The sequence below is a fragment of the Rhopalosiphum padi genome, chromosome 1, assembly GCF_020882245.1.
Source record: "Rhopalosiphum padi isolate XX-2018 chromosome 1, ASM2088224v1, whole genome shotgun sequence".
NCBI classification, from domain to species: domain Eukaryota; kingdom Metazoa; phylum Arthropoda; class Insecta; order Hemiptera; family Aphididae; genus Rhopalosiphum; species Rhopalosiphum padi.
Window position 1 is genome coordinate 29,566,739 of NC_083597.1, and position 21,740 is coordinate 29,588,478.

General features: G+C 27.6%; 2 protein-coding genes across 15 annotated transcripts in view; both read right to left on the bottom strand.

Annotated features, from left to right (window-relative positions):
- Positions 1–7,248: 7,248 nt before the first annotated feature.
- On the bottom strand, positions 7,249–10,115 carry LOC132917595 (lathosterol oxidase-like). The gene is made up of 6 exons (XM_060978400.1): positions 9,928–10,115; positions 9,580–9,761; positions 9,197–9,445; positions 8,105–8,288; positions 7,778–7,950; positions 7,249–7,658 (listed from the first exon to the last, which is right to left on the bottom strand). Exons 1-6 carry the CDS (start codon positions 9,968–9,970, stop codon positions 7,485–7,487), a joined length of 1,005 nt encoding a protein of 334 aa, XP_060834383.1. The 5' UTR covers positions 9,971–10,115; the 3' UTR covers positions 7,249–7,484.
- A 3,050-nt stretch (positions 10,116–13,165) lies between these two features.
- LOC132923021 (F-actin-monooxygenase MICAL3) overlaps positions 13,166–21,740 on the bottom strand; it is a 34,875-nt gene continuing 26,300 nt past the window's right edge. For 9 of the 14 annotated variants that reach the window (XM_060987296.1, XM_060987130.1, XM_060987068.1 and 6 more), the window contains 5 exons: positions 21,310–21,492; positions 19,886–20,227; positions 18,602–18,805; positions 14,539–14,675; positions 13,166–13,673 (listed from right to left, as the gene is read on the bottom strand). In XM_060987296.1, coding sequence (XP_060843279.1) covers positions 13,487–13,673; positions 14,539–14,675; positions 18,602–18,805; positions 19,886–20,227; positions 21,310–21,492 — 1,053 coding nt within the window. In that variant the 3' untranslated portion in view covers positions 13,166–13,486. Of the gene's footprint in view, positions 13,674–14,538; positions 14,676–15,176; positions 15,924–18,324; positions 18,498–18,601; positions 18,806–19,885; positions 20,228–21,309; positions 21,493–21,740 lie in introns of those variants that run through there. The other 5 variants (XR_009661177.1, XR_009661175.1, XM_060987537.1 and 2 more) reach the window with 5 other exon arrangements.

Consider the following 21,740-nt stretch of genomic DNA (forward strand, 5'->3'; position numbering starts at 1 on the left):
TAATCAAATATAGAGAGTATTTTATTTAAAATATTATTGGGTACCAATGATTTTATTTATTATTTTGTTTAGTTCAAAAATTATTTTTGTACATGAAAAAAGGAAATTTATATTACCATTGATTATATAAGACATCGCAATATGTAAATTAATTGGAAAGTCAGTAGCTGAAAAATAACGTAGATATTATAGTTCAGTTTTTTTTTAAATGTACCTAATATATAACTAATAGCGTACATTTAAAAATGGTCTAAAATAAAAAAAAAAAGTTAAAAACCACTTAAAATTTTTTTCTCCAAAATAATCATTTCTTAGAGTTATTTATTTGTAATATGGAGAAAAAAACAACTTTGAAATCGATTGAATTTTAAATGAACAAAATAACTTTATTTCAAAAAATACAGTAGGTTAGATTAAAAGTTAGGAATATTTTTTTTAGAAATTATTCCTGTATCGTATTCTAATATTAAAGAGTATTCATTTAAAAAAAACTTTATGCTAAATTCATTTTTATTCAAATGAAAAACTCATAAAACAAGGCTTTCGATATTTAAATATATTATTATGTATACTGTAAATTATTATATAATTTATTACATCTATTTATTTTGAGTAAATAAAAATTGTTTTCATCCAATCAAACATATAAATATTTGAAAGAATATTCAATAAACAATGATGATGTACTTTTATTTAAGAATATTATAACTACCTACTTATATGTAGTTAAATTTTAAATAATATTAATACATATTTACATACTACTTGCGCGATCTAGTGCTCAGCTATGTCGTCTCTTATTGATCATCGTATCGTGTTCAAAAGACCCGTTCTCCGTGAATATTATGTATTGATATTCATTTTTTGCCAATTATTATTTAATGACAATTATAACATTGAAATTTAAGAATATTTAGTATAAACTACAGTAGGTATATTAAATGTTTTATTGAATAGTTTATCTATAGTTTTATTGTTCAATTATTTATAGATTAATTATAAATATATTTGGACTCTCAATTCAATGTATTCTTTTGTATCTTTATAAATACGTAAGACAATAACTATTTTAATAATAATACCTTCATTATTGTGCTTAAAAATATATTATTGTGTTAAAATTTTGGATTACAATATATACTAATACTTTATAATTACAAAATTGTATTTATGTAAGTATTACATAATAGTAATATCATATACACACAATAAATGTGCACAACAAATAAACCGTTAAAATTTAATTAAGTACTAATTATTTAGTTACTGAATTTCTCAACATTAAATATTTCCCATACTTGGCATATTATTCAAAACAATTGTAGAATAATATACAACTATACAAGAGTGATTGATAATACAAAAAAATCACTTATTATTTGATTTAATACTACTTTTGATATTACACATTGTTTCCGAATACATAATAAGTTTTTATAATCCTTAATATTAGTTAGATATACGAGTACCTATTAATATTATTATGTTCATTGTTTCATTGATTTGATTTATAAATAGTACATCATTTTATAGACTTTTTAGTTTTTAATATAACATTTTACCAGTTTCTTTAAATTTAACTTAAATTCTAATAATTTGATATACGCATATTAAGTGTATAATAATCATTATATTAGTATGACCATTGATTTTATAATATTATAAAATTAATAGTATGATATTAAATTTTTGTAATTATTATAGTATAAAACTAAATAAATAATATAAAATCACTAGAAAAAAAAACCATTAGAAAATTATTTTTCAAAATAAAGTAATGATTTGTCATAATTTAAAAAAAGTCTTGTTACTAAAAAGTAAAAATTAAATTCTAAAGATGTTTTTTTACGAAAAAAAATAAACCAAATTATATATACTTGGCACTTGTATTATGTATTAAATAAAAATTCCCAATATTTTGTCAGCTCATTGAGTGATATATGCCTAAAATAAAAATATGTAAATATTATAAATTTATATTTTAAATAAGTAAATAGTACAAATGTACCTAGTTATTTTTGTGGTGCTAATCAACTGTTGACATTTCGTAAACAAATTATTTGTTTAATAAATAAAAACCACTTGTAGTGAATTATACTGAATAGTAAATACAAACCAATAACTATTGATTTCGATTACATAATGAGATAAAGTAAAAATTATTATTCATTTTAACGACTAATAGACTCAATAACAATACTATATTACAATACGTTACTACAACTGTTACTTTGTTCTTATTGTTCTAAAGTTTCGACAAGAACAGTAGGTAGCTGTTTTCTGATAATCTAAAACTGTATTGCTTATAAAATACAGTATATCTGTATACATATATTTATGTATATATACGTATAATGTGTACACTTGTACGAGCAATCGACGCTGTATTATTATATTTCCAGAGCGACTTATTGATTGTGAACAAGGAACAACAATAGCAATAAAGACAATTGAAACGGTTTATCGACTTCTAAGCCCTGTGCGGATATAGCGATGTGATCACGACACACATACATACATGGCCATACATATAGGGGTTACGGCCAAAAGTAATTGGAAATCGGTTGTCGGAATGGTCAGCTAGATCGGTATAATGTCTCCGGAAAAGAAATATTGGAAATACACCCACGGGAGGCCAGTAAGAAAAAGAAGATTGTGCGGATATTAAGAAAATAAAAATAAAAATACCATTTCCCCTATTCTTCCGGTTATTTCTCAATTCCAAGAGCGCGCAATAGCCACGGTTTCTGTCAAAAACTCGTTTTTTTTACAACTATACCGCGCCCAAAACATCATCTACACTCGCACGCATACGACACACTCGCACGCATTGGGAACCACTGCGGTAGTGAGTATTTTTTATTTTATTTTTATTTCCGCAGCGTGATCGCCGCGTAATTTATGGCCACATTACGCGTACACATCGTGAATATTATTTTCTTCTCCTCGCCAGCGCCACACCGTTGACTGTCTCCGTGTGTATGTACATATTTATCTGTATACATGTACGCTGCGCAGTATATACGTCTGTACGCCTGTATTCGATTTAGGTCTACGGAGGATTTGCGAATTTATGAGGCGCCTGGAGGGCAGTTCCGAGTGCTTTCAGGGCGGATACCCACGCCGGTCTAGATTAATATCTCCAACATTATTAACGTGTTAATAGCAAAGTGCTCACCTTAACTTGTGTAGCATTACGAAGAAAAAAAACAAACACCGAAACAGCAGATATAGCACGCACAAATACTCTATATACATATTAATATTGTTATATATGCTGCTTAACAGTGTAACGTGAAATAATAGAGACGGTGAGGCGTTTGTTGCAGTGTGTGTGCGTATTAAACCAGTGTTAAATTGAAACACAAAATGACTGTAGTCTCACACCGGCAATGTCGACGACGGAAACATAATATATCGCCGGAATATTAAATCTTGTAACGCGATAATAATGTAATATATGGCAACGAGAAATATTCGAAAGCAGCCCGAGCGTATATTAGTGTAATGATTGCATTCTGTACGAGAATAAACTATTGTATTTACAGCATAATAATGTTAATAAGCCACCTATAAAGTATAATAATGGCGTGGAAACTAAAAATGAATTATAAGTTATAGCTGCGCTGTGATTATTATAGAGTTTACCCAAAATAGTATATTAGTATCTGTGTTTAACTGTTGTTAATTATCACAAATAAAAACATTTATAATGCACAATCAAACCTATAGATATTTTCCGACAAGTTTATTAATATTCAGATTAACCCCTTTTAATATTAATGTTTCATAATTTTGATATCAATATGTTGGCCACCACTAAGTATTAAGTCCATAAAAATAAAAATAAAAACCAGATGTCATTAATCACGTTAAATAAAACGGACAAAATTATAATTAGACCAATACACGTCCTACAGTATATACATAATATATTTTATACATGATAATAGTTTATATGCCCCCAACTGATTTATTTAAACTTATATTTAATTTTAAAATTACTACACACAGATGCATGATGTAATTTGAAACAAAATAACTTCAACTTTTATTTATTTATGTATATATCATTGATATTATAATATAATTAATGCATATATATTTTTTCTTTGAATTTAAATCTTGTTTTTAATCTAGATTTTAAGTATGGAATATATTATATATTATTAATTTATTGTATTATATAGTAAATACTATATAACCTAACTTAACTGTAATAGTATAAGATGTAATATATACTATATTATGCACCCACAACCGGCACAATCCACGTCCCAAATATATATTAAGTAAAAATCATAGTTAAAATCACCAATGATTAGAAATTATTTTACTACATTTTACTAATAAATTATAACAAATATTTATTTTGGTTGAATTGTTTTCATGCAAATAAAATATATAAGTAGTAATTACAATAAAATAGATAAGAAGATATCTATTCTTAATAATTTAGTTAAAAATTATTTATTACTAAAAAATAAATATTTGAATAAGATATCAATAATAACTAATAAGTACTTCTAAATTGGGTATTTACCTAAAAATTATTCAACTTAATAGTTCTATATTAATCAACATTCAACAGATGCACTTAAGCATTAAAATATTATAATTAATTTAACTTTTATACTTTTAATAGATAATATTATTGAAAATTGTTTCGATATAATTAGTAAATAAATAATATAAAAATATTTTATATAATTTACATACCAATATTAATAATACATTTTGGATTACCATTTTATAAAATACCTTTCACCTTTTAAAAATGTAATACAATATGAAAGTGAACAATGTTTGAATAGTATGAAAATGTTTATAAACAATGTACATCAGAACAGCACATACAATTTAACTATCATTAAAATCGATTAGGTTTTGTGCCTATGTCAATATCTCAAGTATTCATTCTTCGTAGATAATTAAATATATTTTTTCTATAAATTATAATCTGTAAATTATTCACGTGTTAAATAATAAAAAGTATAAATAATAATTTTATGCTAAGGGTAGAAACTTACAGAGGTAAAAATATTTTTGCATTTTTTTATAAACCATTACATTTTTTATAAAATATTCAAATTAAACCCCAATATAGATAATATTTACCAAATTTACGTTCGGCAGACCGCATTTAGCTCCGTTAGTTCAAAAATTAGTGAATCTACCTATTATGAAACTTGATGGTAAGAATATTTTCTGTGATCGTATAGGTATATGTTGGCTTTTTACAATTGTTCAATTTTTTAGCAAGTTATGCGTAGGCATATATTATAGCGTAAATTAAAAATTTTCATAACTCACTTAAACACTAAATAATCTTAAAACAACCATCATCATACGAACACAGATAATATTCTTACCATCAAGTCTCATAATAGGTCGATTTACTTTTATTTTTAAATTAACAGAGCTAAACGTGATTTGCTGTGCGTAAATTTGATACTATATTATATGTACTTATGTAAGATGGAGAGTCGGAGACAATACATACGGGTATGGCGTCCTCTTATATAAATTATTTAGTAGATATTTCACCATTTTTCGACAAGTCCACTTTATCTGTATTACTGGCATCGACCATCTCACTGGAGAAATTTTCAACCGTAGTATCCGTAAGTACGCGTAAGTAACAGGACATCTGCACAAATAAATTGTAATGTAAGCGAACTGCATTACGAAACCAACCACGTCTCGGTATTAGCAGACTTTAGTCGTTTACGTATATCATAAAAATGCTTATGTTTAAATTGTTGCCTCAGAAATAAATAATAATCGTAGATTTTATTATATATATAATATATATATACATCTAAATAATACATTCATATTACTAGGTTTAAGTAAAATGATGTATATTGTATACCATAGGTCCACTCCATGATTATATTATATAAAAAAGAAAGATATCTATAGATAACTATTATAAATATATTTATATTTTTACAAACGTGTTAATTTTTGTTTAACACTAGAAAAAGGATTCAATATCAAGGATTTTCGTGGAATTCAATATAGGCAATTTCCCATGTGCGTGTATATCATGCAAATGTGTCTTGTAGTAAGTGATCATTAGTGTATATGACTGAAGTGTAAAATGGCGCTCCCAACGTGCACGCACATGTCAATGACACGCTACACAAATAGTAATTATTTGGTTTTTTTTTCTAATAGAATCAATATTTTTCCAATTGTATTAACTAACCTAATTGTCCGTAACCATTTTTGAAAAAATATGAATATTTGAATTCGTCGTGAATAACCTAACCTAACCTTGAAAATCGAAATTGACTTTTTACATTTTACAAAATGCAGTTTTTTACTTCGACAATGTTTACTTTTAAAATTATTATTATTTAAAACTAAAAAAACTAATTTTGAAGTGCTTAAGAGCTCAATTCTAAAAAGGGGGAAAAGTTATTTTTTAATAGACTTAACTTTTAATTCCAATATGTTTTCAGAAGTTGTACCTATTGAATATTTAGAATTGTCAGAATAAAATTATGTAATTATGTAACGCCGTTTCCACCGACATTTAAAATGACAATTTCCACCATTGCATGCGCGTTTTCAGTCGATTTATACATACCTATCTGCTTTGGTAAAATTTAAACTTTTATTTCATATTTTTGTAGAAAATTTTGTACTTGCATGTAAATATTTAGTATTATTTAATATTTATATATTATGTTATATTTTGTATTTAAAAAAAAAAAATGTCATAAGTTTTATAAGGTAGATTTAAATTTTAGATCATAAAGTTTTCATTTGAAATAATTTTGCACGGATATGGTATGTTATAAAAATGTTAAAAATTAAAACATTTAATTATAACTAATAACTAGTGCCAACAAATTTAAGTTATATATAATATGATATGCATGAATGATTGTATGAACTGCGTAGATCTTATTCAACTTGTGTTAGATTAAAATAATATATTATAAGAAAAAATAAATTCCTTAGATTTTTAGTTATTTCACACTAATTTGACCATAGCAATAGAATACAATTGGTGTATTCAAATTTAAAATATAAATAGACATAATTTAGTAGAAACACAACCGCGGGATCGATTCCCCTTAAACAGGTAATATAAACATACAAGTAGAATACTAAATACGTGCAGCACTCAGACTATAACGGATGCTGCTCTAGTGATTTTTTAAGTTTCTAATGCACGTATTATTATGTTAAATATTACTTAGAGTTGGCAAAATAAACCATAACACGACTGCATACATTTCTATTATTATTAATTATATGTCAGTGACACTGAGTTTATTAAATGCAAGTCACAAGCCATATGAAAAATAAACATTGATCTGGTTCATAACCATGTTTACATGTAACCAATGTTCATAACATTTTTATATATACATAAAAAGAAGAGAGATCAACCCCAAATCATATTCCCAACAGCCACGAGAGTTTTAAACAGTTGTTGATTATTATTGGATGTCTGTATCGATGGATCACAACAAGTATGGGTTAATTTGTTCGCGGTAAGCAATCGGATTTTCAGCGGTCCTCTCCTGGATTTCTTGGTACCGTTCTTTGCTCGACAAGTCCGCCAATGGTCGTCCGGAACCCCAATTATCCGTGTGCTCGCTATAGCAACGATCGATCTTTCTCATGGACCCATGGATCTAAAAAATAAACCAAAACGGGTAAAACGTAGTGACGGGGTTTTTGCAACTATATAGTCTCTCACAAAACGTATAATAATATATAGTATATATTTTTTTTATTTTAGAAATTCACCGACCTTATCCCACAAAGCGCAATTAAATCCATAGTTGACGTGACAATACTGATGGTGGTTGTCGTGGAACATGCAATCCGGTTGCCAGGGCTGCCACCACTGCGCCTTGAAAGTGATTCCCGAATGTTGTACGATGCCGTGATAGTACGTGTAAAGAGCCAATCCATAAAACGGAACTGTGCAGAAAAATGGAAATTAATTTAATTCGAGAGGGTCGTGTGGTCTTATAAGACCACGGTCGGCAAGAAAAAATATGATCGAAGTACGACCGCAATAATAAAAAAAAAATGTATGTGCTGCAACAGGCGTACTTATCGGGTGTATACTCACACCAATGCACGGGATAAATAAATATTGGCAAGACCATGGCCAGTTGCACGGTAATCAATTCCAACGGATGTATGGCCGTCACCGACCACGGGGTAGGTTGAAAATATCTATGGTGGATGCTGTGAAAGTGTTTGAACAAAAACTTTGAATGAAACGACCGATGAATCCAATAAGTCACGTAATCCTATACGGAAAAATACGCATTTTATTCACGTGTAAGCGCACACACAACACCAAATTTAATAGACAAACTATATTAACATCGTAGAGAATCTCATGATTACAATATGTGAGTATTATCAATCTACGTATAAATACGAATAATGAGAATAATTATTTATCTGTTTAAAGATTTCAAATAGCCGTTATACAATAATTATAAACCCACGATTGCGTAAAAAGCTTATAAAAATTAAACACAGGTACCGCCGGCACTGCCTATGTAAAAATAAAAATTAAATTTGAACGAATATGGTAATACAAAAACAAACACAACTTTGCGGTCCACTAGAAAATTTGAACAAAACACCTGCACTGTGATGGTAGTGCAGTGACATACCTAAAACACTTAATATGACGTACATCATAACAAATATGCGTTCAACAGAACATAATATTGTGTGATGTTAGCTTATTTAATATAAGAGTAAATTTTCCTATTATCAAATTTGAATGTAGGAATATCATCTAGAAAATCACATGTGCTTTTATTGATATTACCTATCATTTTAAAGTGAGTTGTAAACTTATAAACATTTTAAAGTTGTAATGATGTACAGATAACAATTATAACTCACTTTAAAAGTAAAAATATCAATAAAAGCATAATATATTCTTACCTTTAAATTTAATAATATGTAAATTTACTCTAATATTAGAGCCTTAAAGGTAACATCGCAAAATGTATTCTACTGAACGCAAATTTGTTATGATGTACATTTGTAAGACAGAGACAACACGTGCGGGAATGATGTCCTCTTAAAAATGAAAACATATACCTAAATTTAATTCATACAAAGGTCCGAGTTAAAAATGTCTGTTTGTCCGCGGACTCTTGTGTGTATAATTATTTCAGAACTACACGCGACCGACCTGCTGGAAGAATATCACTGGCCACTGGAGTATCCACCACCACCACGGATACTGGCAGAGCGCAATGTACACCTTACTGTAACCGCCGCAAGTGACGTGCGTAGCCACCGCCGCGGACACCGCGTTCGTCACCATCAGACCTATACAGCCCCATTTGATCTGATCCCAGACCAGGTGTCTGGGCAAGTGACGATTCGGTTGACATTTCCACTGGGCCTCCTTGCCGCGTCCCTTAAAGTAGTATTTCCACTGCAACGGAAAGTCGGGCGTTCGCGGAAATAGTAACAGAAATAATAACATAATCATATTTAGGAGGCATAATACAGGTATACTTTCTTATACGCGCGCGGCGAACAACTGCGGGCTGCATCATTAACACTCACTTCTAAGTACCCGCAAAAGCCAAAGTATACACCGTATCCGACGACCATGGCCCAGAGCAATTGCACTTTGAATTCATTGAAAAACGACGTGCACGACAGCTGCAGTCGGTGTCGCGAATGCAGTTGATGCTGTCCTCCGTCGAGATATTTTTGCGTGTGCGCCACCACCGTCAGCCAATCGCCTGAGGTTTTGGACGACGGGATTTGGAAATAAACGCGAGTGCGCGTCCGATAGATTTCATGAAGAAAAAAAATTATAATGATAGTCACGTCATAATATTACGTATACCTATATATATAATATATATGTCACCGAACAATATATTTTATCGTTCGGAAAATGGTTACCGTTCATGAAGGCGGCGGCGGCGATCACCGCCAAAACGATCATGTCGGCGCGCGGTTGCAAACTGCACTCGCACTGGAACGGCCGCAAGAAATATTCTCGTCGTACAATGTGATACAATAATATAATAATACTGTTAACGTAGAAGCGTTACAGGTACCTGAGTCGTTATTGCAATTACGAGTTATCGGGTTTTTTTTTTTTTTATTATTATTATTTTTATCGAATAGGATAAAACGCGCGTTTTGTACACACCCGCGCGTCTTTAATAGAGTAAATATTCGGCGGTTATCTAAAAAATAAAACACACGTTCCGAAGTCCCTACTATAATAGTGTCTTACGCGTATGTATTTAAATGATAACCATATGACCGTTTATTTATAATATTATTTTAATTTATAGATTATAAAATATTCGAGTACATTATAAGAAAAAAATTAATATAATGCACTCTCAGTTCTCAATTTGCAGACATAACGTATTAACGTATAATGCAATATCGAGATTGTCTATAACTATGTCTTACATTTTTACCACTATAAGTAGTTGATACAATAATCAGTAATTTTAAATCGATCATTCTTCCATTAACAACTTTGTCCACATCATGAAAACCTAAGTAGGTATAATATTAACACTTATTTATAAGTTTATAACTGTTGTGTATACCCATTCAATGATGTGTTTAATACTTGAATTGCAATTAACTATAGTTACAAAAATTAAAAGTAAGAGGTATCTTTGTACATTATTTATAGATGTCTAATTATTGTTTTAATTAAATTTTATCATGTTTAGAAATCGTGTCGAAGAAATGATTGAAATTTAACTAATTATATTCATCCATGTATTTAAATGTTAAGTATACTTAATTTTTGCAAAAAATATAATGATTAAGTAGATAATTAAAAATCGCAGTTAAATAATAATAAATATAAAATAGGTAATAATAATACTGTTCGTCGAGGTTTCAACAATTGACTGTAAGTTACACGATAAATTATAGGTACACGTTTATCTATAGGTATATCTTTCAATCGTCATCACAACACTTTACTTGAGTTTCAGGTTGATAATAATAACTAGGTATCAATCAGAACATCGACACGTTTCCTATTCCGATAAATAGTGTAGGTACTCATCATTTAGATGAGATAGGTTACCTTGTTACGAAATGAAAAAGAAATATTCTTAATATATCAAACTGAACATATAATATTAATTAGATATATTGTCAATTAATTCATTATTGGCTCTGCTCTCAATGGATCTATTGTTGGGCTGTTAGACCTGTAGACTTTTTTTTAAAGCTATTAGTAACTTTTGGGTAAAAAATCATTCAAGATCTTAGAAAAGGAGTTGCTTGATAGTTCTACATTAAATTTAGTGGACCTTATGACAAAAAATTTGAGAAGTAATGTAGTAGGTAGACAGATAATCTATGCCTAAATAGATCTAAACAGTTTTTTGTGGAGCAGAAGCTCAAGTTCATACTGGTCTCTTATGAGGTATTTGAGTATTTCTGGTATTACAAAATGCCTAAACATACACCCAAATGAGTATTACAAATTATATTTAAACTATAAACATTCATTTATAAATTATAATTCATTTATATAAAATTAATAAAATTGTATATTTTTTTATTTTTAAACCATAAGATCATAACTCATAAAGTCATAAGTAATGCCGGAATCTTGGAAGACCTGGGTCCTGGGTGAAATTACTATATAATAATACTAAAAGCCATTTAAAAACTTAATTTTATAAGTCACTATTTATAAATCAATTGATGCATAAGTAAATTTTTTTTTTTTTATTTAATAAAAGTGAAGATGAATTTAAAAATAAAACATTTCAACCTACTTAAGGTACTTTGAGCTCATGTATTCAGGCATTTCAATAAATTGAGAGGGGACATAACAACTAATGAATCTATAGTAACTTAAACAACAGGTGTGGGTTATTTCATAAAATATTTTTTTTTTTATAAATAGCATAACAGAACAACATTTTTATTTGTTTTATTTTGTAAGAATTGTTTGTGCCCAAGTTCAAGCCGTTTGAGTGAATAAAAGTGTAGAATGCAGAATAATATCTAAAAAGGTGAACAAGTGGGTACCGCTCTGCTGTATAGTATCGATTATCGAATGGTTCACTTTAATGGATGTGTCAAATTTGAATTCAATGATGTATTTTAAACAAAAAACGATTTTAAGCAAAGACTATCTATATCAACAAGACAACAAACATCGTTAAGTATACTTATACTTTAAAGTCAATATTGTACTGTCTTACTGTAGAAAGCCTAAACGCGATTATGAATAGGTTCATCGCATAAACATGAAATAACATAGTATTAATCTAATTGATGTTTTTAAACATAAAAAATTCCTCCGTAAAAATTTAAAATCCCTACAAAATTTTTTTTCGAATTATAACAAAATAATTAAAATCTTTATTCTTCGTTTAAATAGTTAATATTTTTGTCCAAATTCTTAATTTATAATTTTTCATAATTTTGTAAACATTTATACATTATACCTACTTAGGAAAATAGATTTTAATGATGGGCCTTTACTGATTTTGCGTGAAAATTTTCATTTTTTTATTTTTTGCAATTAAAAAAAAAAAGGAAGTTTTACTATTGACACGCTCAAAGTAAAAACTAGATTATTCCCTGCTTTTATATCATAAAAGAAGCTGAAGTTATAAATTTTACAATTTTTTTTTTACTATAAAAAATATCTTCAGACACAGATCAAAAACAACATTGTAAATTTAATATATTATTCATCGCAGTCTGATTAGAACCTAAAATGACCTATTTTTACCAATATCAATATGATACCTAGACCTATATATAAGAAAATATTATATATGTAAAAATTATATACAGCAATAGGGTCAAAACATCGCTTACCGAAGTATATTTACTATTAATTGACTTGTAAGTTGACAGTGGTCATCAGACGAGGACGTATAATGTAACTTCTAGAATCTATAGGTATGCATTAGAAAGTAGAAACATATACTTAGTCACTTATAGTCAGAATTATTCTTAAGTGTAGTAGAATATACACCTACATAAAAATCGAGGAATTATTTATTATGTATAGGTAATGCAACATCTATAAAAATCAAGTATAAGGTTATCAAAAAAAAAAAAATCATCTAATAAACTAAAAAATAACATAATATTATGAATTACCTATTCAAAAATATTAAGTACTTACAAATGAATGATTATTTTTTTTATTATTATTTTAATATATAATGTCATTCACAATGCTTATACAAATAAAAAAATATTAATATAATAAATAAAAATAATTACTTCGGTAATATTTACCAATATAAATAAAATAAATAGATTCTGGCATTAAGTACATAAATATTGTAAAAATAATTAAAATTTAATTTTTTCATATAAATATAGAAATATAAATTAAAATATTTTTTAAGATCACATTTTTTTTCATTGGTATTAAATGTTTAAATTATTAACTTTTTTTTTAATATTAATATAATTTTCCCCCTTTGTCTGTTATAATAATACATTAATCAGTTGACGTGTCGGCAGTGATTGCGGCGACTTGGAGGGCCTGTTGCATATGTCCGTTTTCCCATTTCTTTTTGTGCTGATCATCGCCGAATCCCTCGTCGTAATTCCCTTTAGATATGAACAGCCGCTTGAAATGTGGCAGGCAATACAAACGATTTTTATTCCATGTAAACGTGTCCATTCTATAAATATATAAATGTTTAAAAATGAAAAATAAAAATAAAAACCACAATGATTTTTAAATATAATAAATTTGTATTTCAGCATTTTATACTCTCTTACAAACGCACAGTCAACATAAATAGAGCAATAAAAAAAAAAACTGTTATTCGAATATTTTGATTTAGTGCTATCATTTAAAATACTCTTATAAAAATATATTTATGTATGCAATTATTTTTGTTTTTTAGATGTAAATTAAGTTACAACTTAACTTAGATTTTTCCTACATTACATTCATTATTCAGTAACAATAACATTGAAGCAAAATTAATAAATAAATAATTAAAGTAATTAATAAAATTGGCCATTTTTCAAAAAAAAATTATCGATACTTTTGGTTGAGATGCTATAGAAATAGAACTGAATATATACATGTACTTGTAACGCAAAAAAATGAAATAATTATATGAATGATTTAAAATTTAAAGCCAATCCTAGTAAAACGACATAACTTTTTGTGCAGCCAATATAATAAACATAAAGACCATAGACGTCTCTTTACAAATGAGGTATAGTACTAACTAATGGTTACCTAATAAATACTAATAACTAATACACCCTATCTGGCCTATCTAGAATATTCTACAGTTTTTCAATTAGGCTAATCAACCTATAGCACTGTAGTGAAGTAGAATATGTAAAGATTTATAATTTGTATACAACTATTTTCTGCCTCCCCAATCATGAATGTCTAAATAGACACTAATAGATAGATATGTTTATATAATATATTTAGGTAAATGGAAAAATAAAAATCATAATATGTGTAATGTGTGACAGTTTATAATTAATGATTGGATTGACAATAAAAACATTTCACCCCACCTCAAGACGCACTGACATTGCGTGCACCTGAAGCATGACCGATGGAACGGTCTGCCTTCGATCTCGACCTTTTCCAGGGGATAGACTTTCTTCTCGCATGATTCGCACAGCGTGGTTGCGTGGCTATCTGGATCTTGCTAAAATGGAAAACATAATAAAACAGATTTTAATCATGCACAACGAAGGCCATAAATGGCATAAATACGATGTACAACGAACAGCAAGTTTATAACAACAATGTCGACATCATAATATAAATATTGTAATATAAGGTATAGCAATAAACATCAGTAGGTATGTCATTATATAAATATAAAGAAAGAAAAAATACGATAAGAGGAATGGCCAATAAGTTATCACATAATAATAATAATATTATATTAATACGCGACGGCATATCGATATGTACACGCGTGTGAGTGTATGTGTGGTAAATACTCAGATTACTTAGGCAATATCTAAGTGTTTCTAAAGATGAATTGCATACGAGGTAAGTTCAGGTTTTCACCGGGTAGTCAGTCCGGAAAAACTCATATCGTCTTCCGCTGACGTTGCCACCGCCAAATCATCCACGACGACGAAAAAGAAAAAGAAAATACCTACAGTAATATATTGTAAACAACTACACAATGACAAAGTATATTGATAAAATGTTTATTAATAGGTGTATAATTCAAATGACAATCATAATTTATATTATATAATAGAAATAGATATTACATTTAACAATAATAATTATGTTCATATATTCATGTATGGATTTAAAACTAAAAAAAACTCACAAGTATATAACGATAATAATAAATTATTTTCTCCTTCTAAAATTTAAAATTCAATCACTTCGCAACAATATTAGCGATGTATCACTATTTTTTTTCTTTTGTTTTAAAACTTAAAACGGGAAAAATCGTTACTATTTATGTTCCACTTATCTGTAAAATGTTGGCAAGGGCCAAGAGAGAATGTAATTTATACAAAACTAAAACGACGATTGAAGATAAAGATTTATACAAAAAAAACATTCAAAATCCAGCGATAGGATAAACTTATAATTGTAAACATAACAAAAATTCGATACCGAAAATGAATTTAAAAGTGTATTCGAATATCACTTCAAAACAGAAAAATTAAATATAAAATTGAACAAGAGCATTGCGTTAATTTTTTTTTTACTTACTAAGTAACTTTTATTTTCAAATAAATTATACAATATTTTTGATTATGTGCCTATATTATTATTGTTTTTAGAAGAGTATAAAATGAAATCCAAACAAATAATATTTATGTTAGATAATATACGCATATGTAGTTTCAAGTAATTTTTTTAATTTATATTTGTATGTACACTAACGAAGTCCATGGGGTGTACAGAGCTTCAGTTATTACTGTAACAAAAAAAAAAAAAAAACAGAACAAAATAAATAAATAATAATTGAAGGCATTATTTATTAAATTTTTATTATTATGACGTAGTAATACTGTATGGATTTTGTTTTCGTCAAACGTGTAATAATATACTCGATTAGGTATTTAAAATATCACGACGACCGATATACGGTTCGTTGGAAGGCAAATATTAAGTTTTAAATAACGTATTTTATATTGTTAGGATAGAAAATGTATAATCGATGGCGTAATATGATTGTATTATAGTATTTTGTTATGTTTGTTACGAAAACGAAAACAAATATATATTTAGTACAGTCGTATTCAGGATAGCGGCAAAAAATTATCTTTTACGCCTACGCATCCGAATTGATAATCCATTAAAAAACGACAAATCGTTAATTCGTTTATTATAGTATATATAATGTCGTATAGCTGCGTACTTTGAACGTCCGGTTCACCCACCACCATCATATATGTATAATAACAATACAAAAAAAAAAAATGTTTCACCGCGACTCCGTTACACGTTGTTATTAAGCTGAAAATTAGATTTGATTATTTAAAAAAAAATAATAATAATATTAAATAAAAAAAATTGTTAAACAAACTCACCTCATTACTATACGAATTTACTAATAAATTCGCACACGTTTTATGAACTCGTTGTTAATGGATATTAAATTATAGTACAATCATTATATAAACGTATTATAAGCATTGCATTATTATTATTAATGTTCTAATCACAACAAACGGTAGGTAAATATGTTTCAAATTAAAAATGACTATGATGTCAAACGCGATTTTTCACAACAGGCGCACGACGACAATCGTTTAAGTTAATATATTTTCTTTATAGACTTAATTTATTTGATTTTAAATAAACACAACAAACATGTCAAATAATAATTAGTTAAAAAAAAAAAACGTTATATTTCGCTTTCTGTGATAACCACTGAACTAAATTGTCAAATAGGTAATTAATTTTAGTAACTAGATAATATATACACTGTTAAATTCTAACTTGTTACACACACACCGTTTATGGCATTATACACTCAATAAATTAATAATTAAATTATTTATTAAAAATGTATTTATATTAATTGTATATGTATAATATAATTTATAAATCCATATCTATCAATGTATTTTAGGTACACTCAAATTATTTTTCTTTAGCAAAACACAAAAATAAAATAAAATTAGTTTTTCTGATAGATATTGGCAAGTTTATTATCACAGAAAACGTCTTCAGAAACAAGAATTATTGTTATTTAATAATTTGCATAAATAATTACCATAAGCATTTTTATAATACTGTATTAATATAAACTTAGAATATAAATAAATTCCTTGATTGAAAATAAAAATACAAATTATACAAATTTTAATTCCCAAAGTCTTTAATTGATTTAATAGGTAGGTATCCTCTTTTTGTGAATATTACTGTGAAAAAATTGATAAAAAAGTATTACAAAATACTAATAACTCAATAGTGTCACGGTAGGTATACTCATTCAAATAATAATTATAATTTAACTCTTCAAAGAAAGTAATTTATATAAATACAATAATTATGTACCTAAATGTAAATGATAACATTTTAATTAACTTTTTTTTTGCATTTGTATTCAATTCAAGGAACTTAAGAGGACGCTACACCCGCAAGTGCTGTCTTCGTCTTAGAAATGTAAAACATAGCAAAAAGAAGACTATACAGTCATAAACTTCTTCTCTACTAAGAAACCAAATTTTTACCGCATAAAACGGAAAATATTATCTGTGAAATATCGTTTTAATTTGTTTGATATCACGTATATTAAAAAAGTTCTTGTTGTTTTAAAATCAATTATTTTTAACTTGAATAACTTTTTTTGTAGGTCGGATAAAATAAAAACGATATTTTACAGCCAAATATCTCTATTTTATGTGATGAAAATGTCGTTTCTTCGTTATGACTGTAGCCTTCTTGGTTCTTTCCCACGCTTAATAGTTTTTACGATAACAGTGTTTTACATTTGTAAGTCAGAGACAACACATGCGGGGTGTAACGTCCTCTTAATAGTAAATAGTTATATTTTATGTATTTTACAAAAAATGCTTTAAAATAATTTAATTGCATTTGAAAGAATTATAAGACTTTCATCAACGCAAAGTATAGAAGTCCCGATAACTTATTAGCCGTCAAAATGATTCCTCAACAAACACATAAAATTGACAAACATACATACAACGTAAATTTTTCGAAATAACAAACATGTATATTGTATACATAGTATTAAGGATAATCAAACTGGTAAATGTCAACAAATATTTTTTTTTTTTAAAGAGTTAAGAACAAATATCTTTTTCCTCTTTGTTTAGGTTAATGAATTACATATAAATTGAACTAACGTTTACCACATAAACTGGACTTCCAATAATCCAGAAATTTTCGTGTCATTTACCTAATAATAATCGATTAAGAATAATAATTTTTGTGTCTATGTCACCATGTCAGACGTTAGTAAAAAAAAGTCCCAATAAATGTCTTTTTTTCGTCCGACTGTCGACATATTAGCATTGGCCTACAAAAACAAAAAAACAAGAAGAAAAAACAGACAGGCCAAACGGAAGAAGGAGATTAATCAAAAGCGTATATACTATAACTAATACTTTCAGAATTATTTACCACGAATCTGTTAACTTTTGGTTTGGGCTTATCAGCTGGACGATCACCTTTCAGAGATTCAAAACGAGCACGCAAGGATTTAGTCGATTCAATGCTTTCTTGTTCTGAATCAAGCATTGTAACAGCATTATTCATTGAATGCTTGTCTGGTTCCCAATGTTCAAATTTATCTTTCAATGACTTGGCCATTACTGCGCTTTGAGACTGAAATTTGATGATTTTAATTATATACATTATTATTAACACGTTGACCGCTATACGGCCGCACAATAGTTTATATTTTATATCATGTTATACCATTTAACGATTTTGTGTATAACTACTATAACTTATACGTATATTTTGGGCAACATTTGTAAAATGTACAGAGTAATAAGAACAAGTAACAACTCCTAAAAATATGAATCTGATATCAATATGTTTATTTTTATTTAGAGATAATTAATAAACAATAATAATAGTATGGCCGCCGGCGGTCTTATGGCAAAACATAATACGTAACATTATCAGACGCTATACTGCCACCTACGTTCTAATATAACATTTTTTACTTTTATGTTTTTTGCATTATAAAAATGAGTTCTCGACCAAAACGGTTTTAAGGCTGTAACGAAATTGTTGTACGGGAACCTTCAGATGATTGTAGATGAAGATTTAAATATTTTTATTATCTAAAAAATATTATAAATTTATTTTACCAAAATTGTTTTGAATTTTATAAAATACGATTTTTAAAAATCTTATATTTTAATTATTACGTTTTTTTTTTTTAATTTCGTTTATTTTATGAAAATGTACAAATCTATACAATAAATGGTACAATAAGTAAATGTGAAGAATGAATATAATGAGACAAGGAGAAAAAGACAATGAATAGGAGTTTCACATTAGAAACTCTTGGAATTTCGTTTTATTAAAAAGGAAAATATATTTTCAAAATAAATTGTATTGTTTAATTTCATATTTTATTGGAGTAATAAAAATTATGACTTAAAAACATTATACAATTGTACGCAGTATACCAATTAAATGGTAATTTACTCCTTTATATCACAGTATTAATTTAAGGTATATATATAACTACAGCGCTAATATATTTCTTATGATTTCAAAATGTATAGAATTTACGGTAGCCCACAGCTGTATGGTGGTCAAACATTTTATTAACCTGTTCAAATTATCTAAATCAATAGAAAAAAACGTAGGTGATACTGTATTTTTAGTTAATTTATAAACCATTAGTTAAATATAGAAAAAAAATTGTAAAATGTATTATAATCTTACATTTTTCAAAAATTCATCTTCCACTTTTAGAGATGATTTCACAACATCACCATTGGTTTCACTACTTGAAGATTCTTCTTCATCACTGTCATCTTCACCACTCACATCGTCATCAGACTCTGATTCTGTCTCCGATTCTTTAAGGTCTGGTGGTGGAGGAGTAAAGCGTTTAAGTGGTTTGAGACCTTCAGGTACAGCTGGTCTGGCAACTTCCATTTGTCTAAACAAGGACAACATCTTAGCGGTCGTATTACTTTTGACTAGTTCCGCTGTCTCATCAATTGGGTCTTCACTGCGCACCACATTTGGATCGCGATAAATATCACGTTCTGGAGATTCTCCCTAGTTAAAACAAATGATAAGAAGTCATTATTTGAATGATATAAGAAATACATAATATGTAATAATTAGTATCAAAGATAATGCATAATTCAAACCAGCATTTTAAAGCTTTAAATTTGGTATTGACAAAACATGGGTAGTCTATGATTTGGGAAGTATAAAATGATTATCTCTAAACAATAATATATTATGTTAAAAATAATGTTGCACCAATATAATATAATATACTTTTTGTTTTTGAATTTTAGTTAAAACATACATATATATTGTTCAAAAAGATTAAATTTAAATTAATAATAATTAATAATAAATAACATTTGTTAACTATTGTAACCTCTTGTTATTATATTTACAAAAGAGTTAATATTTAAAAAATATTAGAATTAATCTTCTAAAGATTACTGTAAATTATAATCATAAATAGTAATTTTTACAGGTTAAATCTTAATCAAGGGCGGATACAGTGGTCCTAAACGGGGGAGGGGGCGGGGCAATTCGTTAGTTATCAACCAATAAAAGGTCATAATCTATTTAAAAAAAAAAAACTTTGTTGAAATATAAGATACTTTTTTTTTGTGAACGGGGGGAGGGGCGATTGCCCCCATTACCCCCCTCTTGTATCCTCCCTTGATCTTAATACACCAACTCTACAAACAGTGCTAATAATCTTATAGTATATATTATGAAAAGTAAAAAATATTAATTATTAGTTTTCTTTATATTATGAATGATTTATTAATTTTAAAAGTCTATCCTCTTTGAATTAATTATAGTAAATAAATTAGGTGGGAAGTTTACAATATTTTAATGCATTTTTGAAACTTAAAAGAATAAAATAATAACTAAGTAGAAAAAATCCTTTAGTAAGTCATTAATTAGCAATTTTATTTAAGCTGAACACAATAAACAAGAAAACCACAATTATTATTTTAATTCTGTAAGAATGTCAATAAAACAGAACCAGAAAAAAAAAATCATAAATATACAGTAAGTATAACATGACATGAGAAAGTTAATTAAATGATTAGTGATTTAGTTAGGAATAGTTAGGATAATCAATAAGATAAGTTCAGAAAGAAAACCTTAATTTGGCCTTCTCGTGGGGGTGTAATTCGGAACTGTTTCTTAATGACAACAGGAGGCTTGTATGTTTCAAAGAATTTAAACTTTGAAGAAACTTCAGCTGTTTCCACTGAAACGTCCTCGATGCGGTCACTGCATTTGACCACATCATCAGACACTTGACGACTGTATACTGGTGTAACCTATCATATGTATACATATTTACATATATAAAATAGGGTTTAATAATCATAAAAGTAGTAAAAAGAAACATTAATAGGCATATTATAATATAAATTAAATATATGATATTTTTTTTTGATCTTCAAACATTACATGAATCAAACATAGAATAAATAAAATTTATAATGCAAATAAAGAATATAGTACTATGAAATAAATACTAAGTATTAATAACTCGTCTCGCTAAAACTATCTAAAATATAATTAC